Raw genomic sequence first — 19,307 nt, 5'->3', positions numbered from 1 at the left:
TCCCGTGGGCGGTGGATGTAATTTACCTTGTGCAACGGCAGGAAGCACCCGGTTGGGGCTGTGGGATTGCAATGTCAGCTGCATGACCAATGCTTGAGAGAATGCGTGACCCGGAGGAGTGGAACTTGCCTTATTTTAGAGCATCTTATCATTTAAACAATGGGAAATGCTAAGTTAAATTAAGTAGACCAAGCCTAAAAGATACTACCAATATGCAAGTAATCGGTAGCAATACTGTAATAATTCATCATTGATAGATAGCACCTCGATAATATTAAGACTGCAAATGGATTAGGTTGACTCATGACTTAACTCGGATGGATCTGTTATGACCAGATCCGACCCATTTTAAAGGACATGTGGGGTCGGATTAGGCTTTAAAATTGGATCTATTCTATTTTTTGATCGGATCTGAGTTTACTAAATTCGGATCCAATCTGATCCACTTGGTTGTATGAGTTGATTTGGATCTCATACTCAATGATCCGATCCAATCCGAATTTAATATAATATAAATTGAACACCATTACCATTTGATTGTGGATTCATCTTGTGGCATTATGCTTGTGGTCTGGGCATTATTGTGCAGCTGCTCTCATTTTGTGCATTCTACGAACCCAACGAGAGTAGATTTAGGAAGTGACTTGAAAGTCATGATGTAAATAATCCGATGATGTAGGAATTTTAAGCATCTTCTATACATTCTTCATTGTGTTTTTCCCAACTTTTGAGGCATTGATATGATGGGAATTAGAAAAGAATATTGCCATTTCATCAACAAATCGAGGGTGAAGGAATGGATAATGTTTTAAAGGGGGATATCATGGGACGCTTGAACATTATTGTTGTAATGACAAGGATATGGTGGTGGTGGGTGCGTGTTGGTGTGTGGTTAGAAAGAATCTCAAAATTTTCAATGAAAAAAAATAGATGGGATTATAGAACATTAATATGGTTAAAAAATGGAAGCAGCAGTATTTTGGGATTATATATTTGAACCCAAATTTGTCAGATTAGGATGGGTTATACATGGACTCAATCCGATCCAAATAATCCATTGGATAAAATTTTTATCCATTAACCCAATCCAACTCAACCCGATCTTCTATTTGATTGGATCTAGATCCAATATTAGGATCCGACCAAGAAACTGAATTGAATCGGGGTTACTTATGATCACATCCGATCTGACCTATTTGCACCCCTAGGTGATACTATTAATCTTGTTATATATTGTATCAATCATTAACTACCATAACAGAAACTTCAAAATAAAAACTACCACAACAGCATGCTAAAATGAGCAGTGATTAATGGGTGATTGTTTAGCAGTAATTTCTAATAATTAACATTTACATAGCAACTTGCTAAGCCTGATCATGGGATAGGATGGGTTTAATTCTAGTTCATGCCTATTGTCAAAAAAAAATAGAGTTCATGCTACATTAGATTCTTCCATAGTCTATTAATTGTCCTTTTGTTTTTTTGCATTGGATTAAGTTTGGTTTTCTCTTGCAGGAGAAACCCAAACTATTCTATTGTTGACTTTTAAGTTTTAACATCCCCTCGTTAGGTATGACACTGGGAAAAGGATGGCTGGAGGTAGCCTCACTAGGGGAAGAGGAGCTCGCTAGGATCGAACTAGAGGAAGAGTCATTTATCATGGAGTCAGGGTCGGAAGAAGGGGTGCTTGGATGACCGAAAGATGGTTCTCTCATTTTGAGCTGCCAAGCTCAGCTGTGCCTCCTCAGGCTCTGTATCCAACTAGGGGCAATGTTATTCCCCTTGTTCCCTTTGGTACCAAAAGGCTTTATTTTCTTTTATATCTGATCATATATCCATTGCCCTTGATTGTGATATTACCTTTCAATGCTCGAGGATCTTCAAGTTTGAAGCTTGGTGGCTCAAAGAACTGGATATGGAGGAGATTGTGCAAAATTCTTGGAGAAGTATTAGAGGTGAAAGCAATCCGGCACAAGCTTGGGTGCACAATCTGAGGACATTAAGGAAGGCAATAAAGCATTGGTCTAACTCTAGAAGGATTGCAAATAAAGACTTAAAAGAGAAAATTCAACATGATATCGACCTAATGGATAGCAAAGAAGACAAGCATCACATAACATATATTGCATAGAGAAAATTTATTGGGAATAGCGTTCCAAAATCACTTAGCTTCAAGAGGAAGATTGTAATACTTTTTTCTTCGATAAAGTAGCCTATGGTCATCATAAGTATCGAAATAGTATCACTTCAATTCTAAATGATGGAGTCGAGGTTCAAAACCATAAGAAAATTGCATCAACTTTGCATTGATACTTCAAGAATCTTTTTGGATGCACCCTCCCCCCCCCCCCCCCCCCATCTTTGATTAGGATCGACTTTATGATGCCCGTAGGATTGACCTACGTTATATGCATGATGCCTTTTTTGTAGAGGTCTAAAAAATATTTTTCTTTTTTGAGAATCTGAAGGCCCCGAGCCCTAATAGTTTCACTAAAAAGATTTTGGGATATTAGTGGTGATGATGTTATAGTGCTTTTTGATGAATTTTACAAAGGCTCTTTGGATCTTCAAAGGCTCAAGATGGGGTGCTCATAGTCAGAGACTTTAGGCCAATTAGTCTTCTTAATGGCTTGTTTAAAATTATTACTAAGATTTTGGCCAATAGACTTGATAAAAGTTTGCCTCTTCTAATCATTGTTACTGATGTACTCTCCATCTTGCTTAAAAATGCTGGTTCTATTGGTTTGATTGAGGGCATTGGCTCTAACACTACCTTCTAGGGTATCAAAGGACTACAATTCATCGATGACATACTTGTGTTTTGTGCAGGAAAGAAAGTGAGCTTACTCATAGTGAAGGCGATCCTTTTAGCTTTTGAGGGTGCTTCCGGCCTCAAAATCAACTTTCACAAAAGCTTGATTGTGTGTTTCAATATGCAGGATGCTGAAGCGTCACTCTTTGCCTCTTTAATGAATTGCAAGAATGGAAGGCTTCATATCACTTACCTTCGACTCCCTTTGTGAGATCTAAAAGTTCCAAAGCAATATTGGCTTCCTCTATTGGTAAAAGTTAACTCCATACTAGCATTTTGGAAGGGCAAGCATCTTTCTTAGGAAGGTAGAATTACCCTTATCAACTCTGTTTTATCTTCCCCACCTATCTAATTCATGTCAGTTTTTATACTTCCCAAATGGGTTTGGTTTAGCATTGATCAGCTTCGTTGGGCTTCCTTATAGAAGGGCTAAGAGAAGGTTAGTGGATTCCATTGCTTGATGAACTCTAACTCAGTTTATAGATCTAGGAAATAAGGAGGCTTGAGAATCAAAAATTTAAAGCAAATTAATTTAGCCCTCTCAGCAAAGCTGGCTTGAAAATTTACTATTGGGTCTACCTCCCAATAGTGGAAGCAAATCAAGCATGCTTATTACAAGAAGAAAAGTTTTGGCTTGATATCTTGGAATAGTCATAGGAAAATGCCTCCAATTTGGAAGGATGTGTGTAAACACCTTAATGCTTTTTGGAACTATCTTCTCTTTTAAGCTAGGTGAAGGATCCAAAATACATTTTTGGGAGGATCAAATAATAGTGTGGCCCTTCAACTTGTGCTAATCTCTTTGAAGACTTATACCCCATGGTTCTTAAGCAGAACTACTCGGTGACATCACAATGGTTGAAGAGAACTCTATCTTGGAAGATAAAAACTAGAGGGCTACTCTCTCCTTTTCAATATAAACAACTGAGCATTTTTAAGAATTGCATTGCAAATATCAAGCCATCTAGGATAGTCGATGTCCCTATTTGGAAGCTCACTATCAATGGAGTGTTCATTGTTGACTCCTTTTATGGCTTCATCAACAATGGAGGGGTTATATATCCCTATTACAAGGTGATGTGCAAAGCAGCTATACCTCAGAAGGTGAAGATGTTGTTATGGTTGGCACTTTGTAATAGACTCCACACACTGAGATTATGACGAAAAAGGGTAGCAGACAAACATTAGATGCATTCTTTGTGGTTTTAACTTTGAAATGGTCTCTCATCTCTATAGTAGATGCTCATTTGTGCAAGGGATATGGATGGCTTTGAAAGTATATTTGAACATCACCATTTGGCCTTTCAATGTACATGATATTTGAACTATTTAGAGAAAAAGAAAATTTGATGCCTCACATAGAAGAGTTGCTAATCAACTCTTGGCTGCACTATGTTGAGAAGTATGGAAAGATTGTAATGCAAGAATTTTTAGGAAGAAGTATTGCTCCAAAAACGCCATGGTTCAAAAAATTCTGCATTCTTTTTATAGCTAGTACCATATCTGCAGCCCAAGATTTCGAGATAATCATGAAAAGCTCTGGAGGAAGCTTTAGCCATTGCTTCAGCATTCGGCAAATTAATACTTCAGTTTAATGGATCTTTTTTAGGGGGCGAGTGTTGCTGATTTTATGATTATTGTTTTCTGGATGATCTCTTCATCTTGGTGTTTGACAATTACTTTGGATGAGAGTTGTTGATTCTTGAGTAGAGGCGTTTATTTCAGACCTCTAATCGGAAGTGAAACTTACTCTCCATAAATTTTATCTCCATGGAAACTTTTTTCCTTTGTTTCTCCTTTTCTTAGTTATACATTCTTCATCTTCCCTGATATCCCTCTTTTTCTTGCAATAAATAATCAGTGACTAAAGCCTTGCCCTTGGTCTCCTTTTTGATAAAAGAAAAAAGACACTAGGAAAAGCTTAGATAAATTAGTTGATCAAAAAATTTTGTGCAAAATACAGCTAGATTGAGTTTAATATCGAACCAATTAGTATAGCCGGTCACTCTGTACCCTTCTTTTTTTTTTTTGGTATAAGCAGACGGTTACACCATTCTGATGCGATAGCAGCCCAAATGATCAAGATATAAAATATCCTGCAGGATTGACATGCAGACATCCCCTGACCTCCAAATCTAATCCCCCGAATGCTCCACCATAAATCCAGTCTGCTATACTATTCACCTCTTGATAAACGTGTTGGATAGACGTTGCAACGGATTGACGAAGAAAAATCCAAATATCACGGATCAATGGATAAGCCTCCTTATGCTCCGAGCCACCCTGGATCTAGACAATGACGATTGCAAAGTCATCCTCGATGAAGATCCTTTCTGTACAAAGCTCCCGCACAGTAAAAGTGATGCCAGCCCAAGCAGCGTGAAGCTTTGCTCTCAGAACTGAGGGTTTATAGAGATGGAACCCTCCAGCCGCTAACAACTGAGCATCAGAGCCATGGATGACGAAACCAACTCTGCCTCTTCTCCTCCTGACACTGTCATCAAAGTTTATCTTGACACATCCCAAAGGAAGGAGCTCCTAGGAGATAAATAAGACCCGCTGGGGTGTTGCAAGAGTAGGAGTTATAGTGGTCAGAGATATCAAGAGGATCAATGGCAGCATCGAATCGAAGGTACTCTGCAGCGAGGCAACAAGCTCTCTCTAGCACCCTATGCATAGAAGTCACCTCACCATTGAAGACTAAACAGTTTTTGAAAAGTCAGATCTGATAAGCTATATAAATCCTTTTTTTTATTTTTTAAATTTTTTTTTGAAGAAATAACTGTTTTATTTCATAAAATTGATATAAAAAAAAATGTACTTAACCCATAAGTCCACGAGTATGTATAAGATTTAAAAGAAAAACTTTATATTCATTATGAATTTCCAGTTCTATATTTAGAATTAAAAAAATATAAATCTAAAACATTAAATATATTCTATAATGCCTAAAATGTTTAAATATATCACATCCAATAATTTGTATTCATATTTTTAAATTTAAAATATTTCCATAGATCACAAGGGTAAAACCTCTCTTACATCCTACATATATTATAATCAGACCCATAAATCTAAAAGAAATATGTGCGTGCGTGCGTGTGTACCGGGGGGGGGCGGGTGGGGGGTGTAAAAAAACATGTCCGGGTACCTCACAAACGCCACGCTTCACATCCCCGCGGCCCCCCGCTCTCTCTCTCTCTCTCTGCACGCGTGTTACAAGGGCCAACCTAGAATAACAACTCGCTTTGGAAGATTGCTCAACCTATCATCAAAAGGAAGAACGCTAACGTTTCAACCTTCCCAATGATGGAGTTGCAAAACCGTATCCGTCTCTTTGTGCCTGATGGAGGCACCCTGAGGAACTCACAACTCTCATGTGAACATCCATCTCCACGCCTCTACCTCCACTTTTTCCCCCACCAAATACAAAAACACCATGACCGCAAGCAAACCATCTCCACCATTTCCGTTACCAATTTGTGACATAAAACTATGGCAGGAAAAATGCGAGAAATATTCATCAACTGTGTCACTAGGCTGAAGAAGATGCTCGGCTTAACTCAAAAGAAGAACAAAGAGAACACGACCTCCACTCCGTCACCACGCGCCATCTACTGTGATGAGCTTTTTCGTCCATCCAACATGAGCGATTGCAACACCAACCTTTTTCTTTCGGCTTACATAGCTGCTCAAGACCACTTCAGACTCAGGCAAAACGTTTTCATGTAAACAGAGAGATGCATGTAACTTGCCTTTGTGTTTCCATCGCTCTCTCTTTGGTTCTATATGCTCTTGTATGCTTTTAAAAACTGGGATCAACTAGTTGAAGCTTTGGTTTTTATACTGTTGTATTTTTTGAAAGAAATATGCTAGACAATTGTGATGATCATATTTAGGCCTAACAACATCATCTTGGTGAAATCTAGATATGGTTGGTGTGACATGATTGTGTTTAAACAATCCTAATTAAACAATGAAAGTTGAGATAAAGCAATTAAATGTGATAGCAAACTCAATGAACCTTGAAGAAGGCAATGAGTGGATCATAGACAAGTTCATCCGCATTGATGGCCATGACAAAGTCTGCATGGGCATAGTATGGGTGGTACCGAACAGTCAACTTGGTTTTTTCGTGCAATTTCAGCCTTTCCAGCATCAGATAGATCATCTTGGCCGCCATAGCTGAGGAAAAGAGGGAGATCATCGGGGATGGCGGACATATTGTAGGCTGGGGGAGCTACTTGCCCCTAATGCTTCATATTCTCATAGCAGTTACCGTAGTCCTATTTGTTATGCTACCTCTTGTAATCACTTTTTCCCAAGAAGAAACACTGAGCTCCAATATGGACTGGTTGCAGCTCATCAGCACCAATGTCTTCTAGGAGAGGTTGCTCTCGTGCCCCCTTTTTCTTTTTTTTTTTTTTTGACTAATACTCTGTGCTAAGTGGATTATGTTCTTTGTTGCTGTGGACTGTGGTTCATGCTCAACAAAAATCTGGACGGAGGAAGAATTGAGGCAGCAGTTTAACACACGAGACCAGAGTGTTTAAACAAGGTTTGTCATTTTTCTTGAAGGCATCAAAATAAGACCAATCAAGGTTAAGAAAAGAAATATGCGAAAGATATTGTAACATCATAGCAATGGACACCAGGTTGCCTGCAGATTTCTGAAAGAAGCCTATGTGTGGCTCCCCTGTCGTGCGATATGAAACCAATGGTTCAATAAGTTGAAAAATAATAGGTTTCGGATGTTGTGAGCTGGTTCTAACCAATAAAGAAATTCTCCATGATTTTAATTGAAATCCCAGATAAGTTGCGTCATTGCAGAATAACTCATCTCTAATATATTCACATTGATGTTTTAAAGTACGGTATTAGTTTTATTTTTCTGAAAGGAAGTACGATCTTAGTTTTCAAAAAAGTTAGTCTATTCCCAGATGACAAAACCATCACTCTCCAAATATCTAGAAGGTCATGCTACTTCATGTTGATAGCATATAACTTTAATTAATCTTAAAAAAGATACTAGATGTAAATGCCTGTTTTACGTGTTAGGCTATAATTTTTCAAAATCAGGATTAATCCTTGTTCTGATTGAAATTGAAGAAGTTATCAGGTTGCTCACCCATTGCCGGCCAAGAAGCACTCCAAGAGGTATTCAGGAGCCGGTACTGGCCTTACCATGTGCATTAAGTGATGCTCACAGAAGAATGCAAGGGCCAAGTTCCCTAACAAAGTTCAATGTTTCAGTCTTTCTTTTCCCTCTCAACCAAAAAATTAAAAAAAAATGTCTGACTTTAACCAAACCGACTAATCTCTATTGACTGAAACCAAAAGGATTCACCAGAGAGTGCCCAACAAGATGAAGTTTCTTATGTCCCGTATGGCAGTAAACATACTCAGAAGTGGCAGGAAAATCAAATGCAGCAAGTTCATCCCATGACCATTCCCAATATGCCTGCAGTCGAGATCACAGTTGCAATAAAAAGAAAGGAAAGAGCTCATATGTCACTCAGAAAGCAAGAAGCACTCGATGATGCAAGAGAACAAGAGTAACCGGGTCATTGGATAGGAGAGAGAGGAATTCAGGAGGCTGTATTTTGTTCTACGACCATTGGCGATCCAGACATCATATCCATTGTCGACCAAGAAGTACTCCAACGATTTGTGTGGCGAGTTCAACCGCCATGTGATACCATCCTGCCAATCATAACCAGTTGGATTCTCGTGTATTGGCTATTCCAGTATTCCTAACTCATTTCCTTCAGTCGAATTCAGGCATGCCATGAAGATCCCATGTCGTAGCAAGACTGGTGTCTTCCTTGCTCTTTTGGCTTTTGCAGAACGTCCACTTGGAATCCTGTGTGTGCTGAGAATATAACCTTTTTTTTTTTTTTTTTGTTACCTGTAATTTGTTAAGTCCTAAATTTGGTCATCCATTTAGCATGACTTTAAAAAAAAAAAAAAAAAAAAAAAAATGCTTCTAGTAGATGGATTGGATTAGGTTTGGTGTATAATCCTGCAATTAAGTAACCAAATAATTTGGCAAGGAATTTTAGTAGCCAAGCTATGGTGAAGGATCATGGATGATAAATGAGGTTCGAGACAGTGCACGGTGTTCTTCGCACTCCTACCATAAATCTCCAAGCGAGATTTACGTGTATCCTGATCAGTTGAGGTTGGAGCTCGAGCCGAGGGTGGTGATGAATCACTAATGCCATCACTGGAACATGGGGTACTTCCTTGCCCATAGAGCAGCATCAATCTTCAACACCCAGCATAGAACCCATGCAAGCGAGGAATGCCGAGTGTTAACAATGATGTGAATTTCTCCAATCTGCTCAACTTTTGATAGAAATCTTAACCCTTTTACAGAGGGATTGCAGAAAAGACGATTGCTTTAGAACTAAAGTCATAGAAAATGAAGCCTTCTGCGATACTGAATTGATGCTTGGAACCAGTCAGGCGTCGCTTCAGATCAATCCCAAGAGCCAAGACGATTGCTCCAAGAGCAAGACAACATATAAAGTTCGATCATATTCTATCAATAAGTAGCAAAGCCTGTGAAAACCTAAGCAGTAACAAACGTACATCACCACTGGCAGCACTCTGTTGGCTCTCCACTCAATGACGACAGCTTAATTGTGAGAGATGCATGCATCAAAATCCAAGAACCATTTGATTCTTTTGAGTAAGTTTGGATGCATATTAGAGGACAAGGAACAAAATAATCAGCTGATGATTCCTTAGGGAACTGACAAATGGAAGACTGATGGAATTTGAATGATCAGCAACTACGGTATATATCCTTGTTCTTCGGAAATTAATTCACACTAAGGGGATGATCTGGAGGTTTGTTACAAATCAGACTGCACTGGGCTTTTCTAAATCAATAGTCTTTTGGAAGAAACATATGAGAAGGCAGATTTGGAACCTCAAAATCAGGTCACGGTGTCCATTTGTCATATTGTGCCGACGCGGTAGTCCTCTTGGAGGAAACGAAACCCATAGATTGATGGTTTATGCTCGACGAAGAAACCCAGCATAGAAAAAGATAAAGAAAATAAAGGTGCGATAATAGCTAAACAAAGACGGACCAACGATAATATGAGAGTGCATCAAAATTGGAGAAATGCATAGATGTTTTTCTCATGAATTTGGATGGTACAACGGTTTGGATTGACCTCATGTCACCAAAGAGTCCATGCTTTGATTGATTGCTAAACCAATTTTTAAACTACTTGCCTGCGCAGACGTAGCGCATTCGTGATGGCCGGTTTCTGAGAGATTTCCTTGCGGCGCACAGAGAGAGAGAGAGAGAGAATCGTTTTATGTTTTTTTTTTTTTTTTGAGGTCTTTCCCACGCAACACTGATGTAAATCCGGCATGCCGACTTGTCATGTGGTCCTTGGTTTTCAGTACTCTTACTCAAAGGCCAGAACACTGGTTCTCCGTTTTCCTTCCGCGAACAATCATATTCCTGAGCCCAGGCATGTGAAAATAATTCAACTACGGGAAAGCATTGTAGAGGATACAACAAAAATCTTGAAAACATTGGGACAGATCATAAGATAAACGAGTAAGATAGGCAATATTTCTAACCCTATATCTGTTTATGAAAAAGTAATTATTGAAAGGTCTCAAGAAATAATATGTTTCTATAACAAACAATATATATGGTAATCGTTAGTTTGTACTCACGAGTTCATCTCGCATTACTCATGTCAACATCGTAAAGGCTTTAATCACTGAAAAGCCCGTGAGCTATGCAGTTGTTCTACAATAGTTCAAAGAATGAATCAAACAATGAAAAATCCACGGATAATTCAATTTTAAATAATTAAAAAGTTGCCGTTACTGTCACTACGTTAAGAAAAGTAAGATAGCAACACAATTTGACAATCTGTGTGCTCAGGATTCTACATCAGTAATGGGAATTTCACAAGTTACCGTATAACAGAATGTTCAAAGTCCAGCAAGTTGATAAAAATAATAAAAAATTACAAAATCTTTTTTTTTAATTATTATTAGGAGGGCTAATCCCCACTTATCTTCCATATGCTCACCCCACTTTGGAGGGCCACCTTTGACCCAAATCAAATCCTACTCCTTGCACGAACAGCAGGGAATGACACCATCCGAGCAGATACTGAGTGGTGCAGGAGCTGATGTCGGTGCACTTGCTAGAAGGAAAGGAGGCTATTGTGCAACTCATAGCTAATCAAATAAACGGTAAAAGCTTAGAATTATGGTCCATATATCTTTCAGGACCCTCCACAAACCATATCACAATACACAATTGAGTACCATCTTCGCAAATAATTGCTCCTTGACAGAGAGCTTCACTCTCTTCTTGGCAAATGCCTCTTGCCCTTTTTCTTCTTGTCCCCCTTTTTATCTCGAACAACCTGATGCAAGCAACTCTTACAATTCTGAATCAGAGGTGACAATGCTTTTAGAACGCTATATCGAAAAACATTTTAATAACAGGTACGTTTTTGATGAATTTCTTCAATTGAACCCTAAAAGCAAGCTTCTCAGTGGTTGCTCAAGACCAATGAAACAGAACTGGAAGTAAAACAAGCAAAGAAAGACCTAAATCTCCTTCATACCAGCAACCATTTCCTCGTCATTCCACCAGGTGGCAGCACCCCACATGCTATATGATCTGAAACTACAATCCTTCATATTTAGAGAACTATATGTTGGACCATGTAGTAAATGTCTGTCTTCTCCTTGGAAATATCTACAGTGAACCAAAATTGCAGATGCTGTTACAGGTTACTGAGATTTGTGCAACTGCTGAGCAGCAAGTGAGCCAGCATCAGCCACTGGAGGGGAAACTTGAATTTTATGGACTGGACGAGTATTCCTGAATCTTACAAATGGTCTTCTCAAAAATTGCCATTTTTGTGGCTTTATTTGACCCATCAATTTGAGCTGCTCCCTTCGGAATTTTCTATTGGTGTACCATGCTCCACTCCGCCAACCCAGACCATAACTGCATCAGAATGGCGACAGGACATAAAAAAATCATTCTATGCAAAAACTATGAATCGGCATGCCTTATCCCAACCACACGTGAGAGACCATGCAGACACTGATTTACTCTTCACAACCACAATGCTTTACCAAAAATAGAAGCTTACCCCAAAATATTTTCTTATAATTCCTGGCAAAAAATTGTTCATATGGAAGAAAAATAAACATTAAAACAGGTAATTATTTCACTGACGGGAGTGATTTTCATTTTGTTTGCATGCTTTGCCTGCTCCAATCATCATATCATAAAACAGATTGATCCATGGCCCAACAACAATAATAGCCTAAAAAGAAACAGAGAGGATTAGGAACAAACCCAATAACCAGAGAAGTCCAAGCTGTAGCAACACAAGCTGCAGTGCTGACATTTCCAGAACTAACAATTTTTTTAATCTCTTGATTCTCAACTTCATAGTTATTTTTCAACTGCATATCAAAGCAAAAACAATATAATTTAGATTATGAAATCTTAATTCTAGATAAAGCTTAAAACAATAACCAAAAAAGAATAAGGGCCTGTCTGGATGCCCAAATGCATAGTCTGCTAATATATTTATTTATTAGTCTGCTGATTAGAATATAAGATCTAATGCACTACCTGACAGAATGTAGTAATTAGATCTGCTTATAATTATCTAACATTACATAATTTCAAAGTACTAACTCTCCTTTTAATCCTCCTTTCATGTCTTCTGCATCTATGTTTGTATTCTTGAAGACACCTGTGTATCCACTCTGTTATTAGGTCCAGAGTAAATAACGTTGCTATACCCCATAACTGTCAAAAAATATTTTCTATTGCACAAGTTTCATAGTTTGTTGTATAATAATTACATGTCATACAAATTAGCTGTTTTTCCAAGATCAAAATTATTTATAACCACACAGATATTTAGGTTCATCTAAGAATCATCAAACGATTTAAATGATAAATTATCATAGAATTCTATTAATTTTACAAGAGCAACAGAAAGAACTGATGAATAATACTTGAGTAACTATCAAATAAGCACTTACAGCTTGTTCAATCGATCCAAGCCTTTTCTCAATTTTTGATTGATGATACTGACGTAAAGAATAACCTGTAAATTATCTCACAATTAGAAACAGATTTCAGGTTTAGAATATTAAAGGTTGTCAATAGGCAATACAAGCTTCACAACATAATATAATTTATATATATATACTTCTCAACAAGGCACAAAGAAGCAGAAAAAGTGGGGTGGGGATCACTATCAAATAGCATGTACAATGTGAGTTTGTGAGGTTAGACAACTTGCACTAAGATGGAGACATACGCTTAGCCTCCTGTAAAGTCTAGATTACAATAAACAAGACCCCCTTGCACTGTGGTAAAACCAAGTAGAGTATCAACATCTAGAACAAGAAGTTGTAAGGTTGACACAAGATGTTTCTAATGTTTTATGTATTCTTCACAAAATAAAAGCCATCCATATGGGTTTACCTACAAGGATTGAAGTAAGATTTTTTGACAGGGAGGATTGAAGTAAGATTAATCAAACTTTGAGAAGCTAATGAAAGTAAACAACCTAAGTCCAAAATACTGAGTTATGATTGTGGCTAGCATTTATGCAGCAATCCTATGCACAAGAAAAAGGTCTTTTGACTAGGTCAAGCATGCCCAGCATCTCATTAAAGTAGAGGCTAAATATATTCCACCAAAAGCCTATGTGACTTGTAATTCTTTTTAAGAAATAATTTAGCTATATAAGTGTGTTCGTTGATGATTGTCTACTTGTAATACAAATATTAATATAATTATATTTTAAAGTACAAAGTAATGCTTAGCAATAGCTAAACTTTAGTACAAGTCACACTATTAGGAGAAGTTATAACTTAAGGCTGCTTGGTTTGTGGATAAGGATTAATATCAATCATCTTGATGCATTGCAGTGTATATAGTACTGTTGTGGTGATTAGGACTGTTTTTGGTCATGATGATACATTGTAAAACTCAAAAAGCAATGGTGAAAACCAAGGCAACTTTGAGGTGGATGTGCAACCTTCCAATATTAAGGAATTTCTAGTTTCACTAGAAGGGAGATGCTATCAGTTTGAAGAATCTTTAATACCTAAGACAGCTTGGAAATAAAAGTTAGTCATATTACCTAACTGATATTATCTGAACTTTTAAGATGTAACTTACTGAACTAGTGGTTTCATCATAAATTTTGACTTCCAAGATTTGTAAGATTTGCTTTATCAAAAAATTCTTAGAGGATACTTGAAGTTATCTGTCTATTGTATCATGTGTGTCCAAAAACTCTTATTATCACCACAAACCATAACAAAAGCATCTGTATTGTTTTGATGTGATCTTAAAAGTAAAAAAGGTTTAGAAGATGTATTTCCATCATTAGAAAGTAAACTAAAATTTTAAAGAAAGTAGCACATGTTAAAGGATGCCTCATGGTTGCACACTTCTACAAGTCCATGCATGCCAAGGAAGCAAGGTATGACACAGTCCACATACCATGTTGAGCCCAAAAGATATGGACATAAACTGCAACATCTTAAACCTTAACCAGAGGCATATTGCAAGTTAATAACAAGAGTGACATCTCATTATTATGTTCAAAGCTGCTTGTGTTGCCAAATATGGAATGATTGCTTCTCATCTCGTTATTATGACAAGCTTGTTTTCAATCAATAAAGATTGGAGAAAGAATTTAAATTTTTGATCTGGTAGTTTCAATGACTTACATTACGAGAATAGGTATCACACTAGAAACATGATGGTTAAGAAGAAATAGAAAGAGTTCACGTTAACTGCATTTGGACGCCGGATATTTGATCAGGGCCTAAATAGATTAAACCATTCGCAACCACTCCCTAATTAAATAACTATGGGTTAGAGTTGCTCACTGTTTGGTTGACATTACAAGGCTTAGAGGGATAATTGGTGAAAAAAGTGAAAAAGCAAAGACAGAAAAGAGAGCTCCATGGTTTTAACTTTAATTCACCCTCCCCCACAAGATAAAGTTAACAGGGTTAGGCTGCCTCTAGGGGAATTTACCAGTTAACTTTAACATGCCATTTTGGACTCTTGTTTAGATGATTAAACTGCTGGCCCACCTATAAGTATCGCATAACCAGCATCCAAACAGCGCCTAAGGAATTAGCTAAAACCATGCACCATGCAGCTCTGTCTTCAAATCACCTGTGTATAGTTTCCAGTTGATAGTTGTCTCTTTCCTCTCAACTTGCAACAGGGAGGATGATGTGAAAAAAAATATTCTCCACACTAGAAAACATCACAAGTAAAATGGGAATTCTATTTCTATCAAGTCCACTTTATCTAATAATTCATCCTGAAATATATTCTATTTTCTAATGCCTATTAAGAATTCGAAAGCTTGGAAAAGTTCCTATCTCCTTTTCTGATACATGTTTTAAATGGGTAGTGGAGAAAAAGGAGGAGATATGTGCCCCAACCCCTTCCCCTCACTATTCATGTGATGACTTGCTAATATGAGAAGCACATCACAAATCCACAATGGAATTGGCTCACTAAGATGAACTATTGCAAGTTCAACTCAAATCAAGACTAAGCCAAGACAAATTGAATTCAAACCAACTCATGTTTAATCAACTCAAGATCCAACTTAAATCCTGTCGCACTCATTAAATGATGCAATGCATACTTGAACTGCAACAGGGCAAGTCAAGCTACTGCGCATCATGGTTGATCCTAAGTTAGCATGTGGGCATCCACAACCCCCCCCACCCCCCCCCCCAAAAAACACCCACCAAAAAAAATAAAAAATAAAAAAAAATCGAGTTTTTAAGGTGGCAAAATCATATAAAGCAAATTTTGAACCAATGGAATGTAAGGAAAGCAATTTTACCATATGCGCAATCATAGTGCATCCAAAATATTCTTATCTTGGGAAAAAATAGACAACTTTGGGCCTCAATATTCAACAACTATGACCTCCACTACAATAAGAATGATTAAGCAAACAACCAACTCAGTGAACCATGGACAACCTCAGAAAACAAACACACAAAAAGAAAAAAAGTGAAGTGAATGCTTAAATGCTCAATTATGTTGTTTCATGGACAACATAGCACCAAAGCAGGAGATCGATTTCCACCAGCAAAACTATAAAAGAGACTATTCAACTACGGTGGTTTGCTCCAGCCACAATTACCCTACAAAGCAAATATTGCTGAAGACAGAACTCCCAATATTTGATGTTATGTTTCTTCACTGAAATGCTTACGATTTAAATATAACAAGATTTCTCAAGAGGAAAAAAAAATGTCAAAAACAAAAGCAACGTACAAGAACAATGCAAGGATAACTAACCTGCCCAAGCAGTCAGAATAGATGCTATAGATGTCCCAATTGTGAAGACCACACGGTGACTCTCAAAGACTTGCTACAACATTCAACAGGGAAAACAACAGATGCATTCCAATCAGATATGGGCAGAAAATTACCATACCGTCAATCTCAAACAAATTCCATTACTGGCAATAGAGATCAAGAGATCAATCAGTGAAACTGCAATGCACAACAAACTGCAACAAATTTAAATACCGGGAACAAGAACAATCAATCTGCATCCAATTAAACATTAGAAAAATGCCCAATATCGGAATAGAAGCTTACGAGATGAAAAACAGATCAGTTTGAACATATCATTCACAAAATAGGCAAGTGTAGCGGAGGTCCAAGAAGTAGACGGAAACCACCCACCAAATGATCCAAAGCTCAAAGGACCCCACAACCATCACAAAAACAAGAAGGCAAGATGAAAAGCTGAGCCGCCACGGCATCCACCGAGCACTCCCATATTAAAAATATGGATATATGATATAGATAATCCCACTCGAAGTTGAGAGTCAGAAATTCCTACAAGTAGGCAACAAAACCCAAACGAGAACACGCATCGCAACAAAGGAACCAAGTATAATAAATTAAGCCCGAGTGTTGGTTGCGGGGGAGGCAAAATGAAAGAAAAGACGTGGTGGGGTGGAGTTGGGAGGAACCTTGGTAGAGAGGTAGGTCTCTTGAACTGCCGACCAGGTGTTCGACGCTCTCCTCTTGAGGTTGGGAACCGCTACGCTTCGAAAAATAGAGCTGCCACTACCTCCCGAAGCCCTCGGGCTCCCGGTCCGAAAGATCGCGCGGCCGGAACTCCTAAGCCGCTGGGCCAACATCCCGTTATCGACCGAAGTCGAGTACCGATTGGCCGGAGATTGAGAAGCAAATTAAAATAAAGGAGTTAAGGGGAGGGGGGAATCGAAGGGAGGAGGATGCGCTCCCACCCCTTTCTTGCGCTCGAAGACGGCCCTCCCTCCGAAGCTTTATTTTAGTAATTCTTTATCCTATTAACGAATTGAAGCACTACATATGACACGGTCACACGGGCCAAGGCTGTGCAAGCTCTAACCCACGGGCCACGATGCAGCCCATGAGTGCTCTTGTTGGGATGTTTTGCTCCCGTTGGCTGGCAGATATCCTAGGTTAGATTCTATGGGGATAAGATTTTTCTTTTAAGAAAACAAATGTAAGGGTTTTTCCTATGAAGAAGAGATTATATCAAGGCACAAGCTGCAAGGATACCCACAAACATTAGGCTATGCTGGGATGGTTGTGATTAATTGTGATATTTTTGGTAGAGATGAATTAAGCATCTAAGCTCAACAAGAGATATAAAAATAGATTTCAACTCTTTTAGCATATCATGTGAATCCAAAAATTTGGTATTATGATTTATAAAGGAAATTTAACTTGCTAGGTTAGATCAATTATTAGATGCAATACAGTTACGAGGAGGTTTTGTTTGGGCATTTTTGACGAACGCATGGGAAGAAGAGGTTGACATGTAAGCTTATTATTATTATTATTATTATTATTATTATTTTATTATATTATACCACATAAAAGAAAGGAAGAAAAGAAAAGCCAAAATGTATTTAGCAATAAAGATTTAGTAAAGGAGAAAAATAATTGTTTGGGTCCAATCCACAGCCTACTCAATTTGTTCAGTAGGCTGACCCGACGAGTTGTTGCGCTGGATTGAGGTTGGGTTGGAAAATTTCACAGCAGATCAAATTGAGAGCGACAGCAATTTGTGGGTCCGAACCGTCTCGACGTAGCTTGAAAATAAATATACGTTTACTTAAAAAAGTCTCGAATTCCCAAAATAAAATCACGCACCCACATCCTTTTATAATTTTATTGATCCATGCAAGGCAATGTCCTGGTTTGAATTAGGCCATCTTTATCTACGCCAGCCTCACTTGTTAGTCTAGGGTTGGCCCAATCATGAGATCGGCAAGCTGGAGTCTGACCAAGCTTTAAAATATTGACGCAGCCGGTCTAGTATCTTTAGGTGGGACCGAGCAGCCTACCTAAAACAAAAAAAATTATATCTTATATCATATTATGGAGCATCATGCTTATTATAGATGCTTGTTCTCATAGGTCAATCATCAAGATGATCGTTGGATGAATGAATGATTATGATTGGCATAGTATACTACCACGTGATGCATATGGTGTGGGATTTAATTTCTTCCAACCTAAACTTAAATAAACCTGGACGAAGTCAAACAGCACATGCTGGCCCGATCAACCCGCCGAAACTGAAGTCACCGGGGTTTTAAGTATATTAAGCATTATGTGATGATAGAATCTGGTGATTTTTCCGTCCATCAAAATGTCATGGTCTTCTGTTGCCACGTTGCCAAGTTCAAGCTGAAGTGCGATGTACAACAACTCAAAGGCGTGCTAGATTCAATGGTTATAAAGGTCTAGTTGCTCGCATCGTTCAGACGGCTATGCCTTCCTAAAGGGCGCTTTGTTGACCCGCTGCAGTTTCCAAGAGTCCATCCCACGGTATGCGCTGCCATGTGTTAAGGCGAAGAGAGAACGGAGAGAAGCTGATGTTGAATTATTGATCAAGAGGAGAGACATGGAGGCTGAAGATGATAGAGATGACATATACTGGTTTAGAATTTGGAAAGCATCCCTTTCCATTTTGGCCCTTTCCCACATGGGGTTCTCCATGTCAAAGCCAAGCATAAGAGAAGGTTTCGAAGAAAGATCCAGAGCCATAGAATTTCTATATCACCGGACACGCCAGCATTGATTCCAAATAGCTTGACAAACCAATTCATATAATTATTTGTTATTTGGACAAGTTAAAGAAGTGGTTCTCTCGTGATAGGGGTTTAATTACAATATCAAGTGGACCTCGTATGTAGCTTTTGGTGCTGTTGTGGAGGATATTTCGGTTGATCTTAGTAACGATTGAAGCGACACCATCTTGACATGTTCGACCTCATTATTTCGGACACATAAATTAAAAGCACGTTCATACCAGTCCGAAAATATCAGCAGCAATTATATCTATAGACATTATTGCATAATTAAAATAGTAATAACTGCAAGATCATGTGGATAGCTGTT

At 38.2% G+C, this 19,307-nt stretch overlaps 1 protein-coding gene and 1 pseudogene across 3 annotated transcripts; both read right to left on the bottom strand.

Moving 5' to 3' along the window:
- Positions 1-6,707: 6,707 nt before the first annotated feature.
- On the bottom strand, positions 6,708-11,476 carry LOC140851161 (triacylglycerol lipase 2-like; annotated as a pseudogene).
- On the bottom strand, positions 10,736-17,395 carry LOC105050184 (uncharacterized). 3 transcript variants are annotated; one of them, XR_002165224.3, is made up of 7 exons: positions 16,880-17,395; positions 16,194-16,266; positions 12,878-12,942; positions 12,177-12,286; positions 11,702-11,819; positions 11,431-11,564; positions 10,736-11,226 (listed from the first exon to the last, which is right to left on the bottom strand). XR_002165224.3 is itself a non-coding variant. In XM_010930107.4 (6 exons), exons 1-6 carry the CDS (start codon positions 17,048-17,050, stop codon positions 11,517-11,519), a joined length of 585 nt encoding a protein of 194 aa, XP_010928409.1. In that variant the 5' UTR covers positions 17,051-17,394; the 3' UTR covers positions 10,736-11,516. The 3 variants fall into 3 exon arrangements, 2 of the variants coding, with proteins under 2 accessions (XP_010928409.1, XP_010928408.1); XM_010930107.4 differs by having other exon boundaries at positions 10,736-11,564; positions 16,880-17,394; XM_010930106.4 differs by having other exon boundaries at positions 10,736-11,819; positions 16,880-17,379.
- Between the last annotated feature and the right edge of the window lie 1,912 nt (positions 17,396-19,307).

Source organism: Elaeis guineensis, chromosome 8, assembly GCF_000442705.2.
Source record: "Elaeis guineensis isolate ETL-2024a chromosome 8, EG11, whole genome shotgun sequence".
In the NCBI taxonomy this organism is placed as follows: Eukaryota; Viridiplantae; Streptophyta; class Magnoliopsida; order Arecales; family Arecaceae; genus Elaeis; species Elaeis guineensis.
The sequence above is the reverse complement of the archived record's forward strand: the minus strand, read 5'-3'. Positions and strand labels throughout refer to the sequence as shown.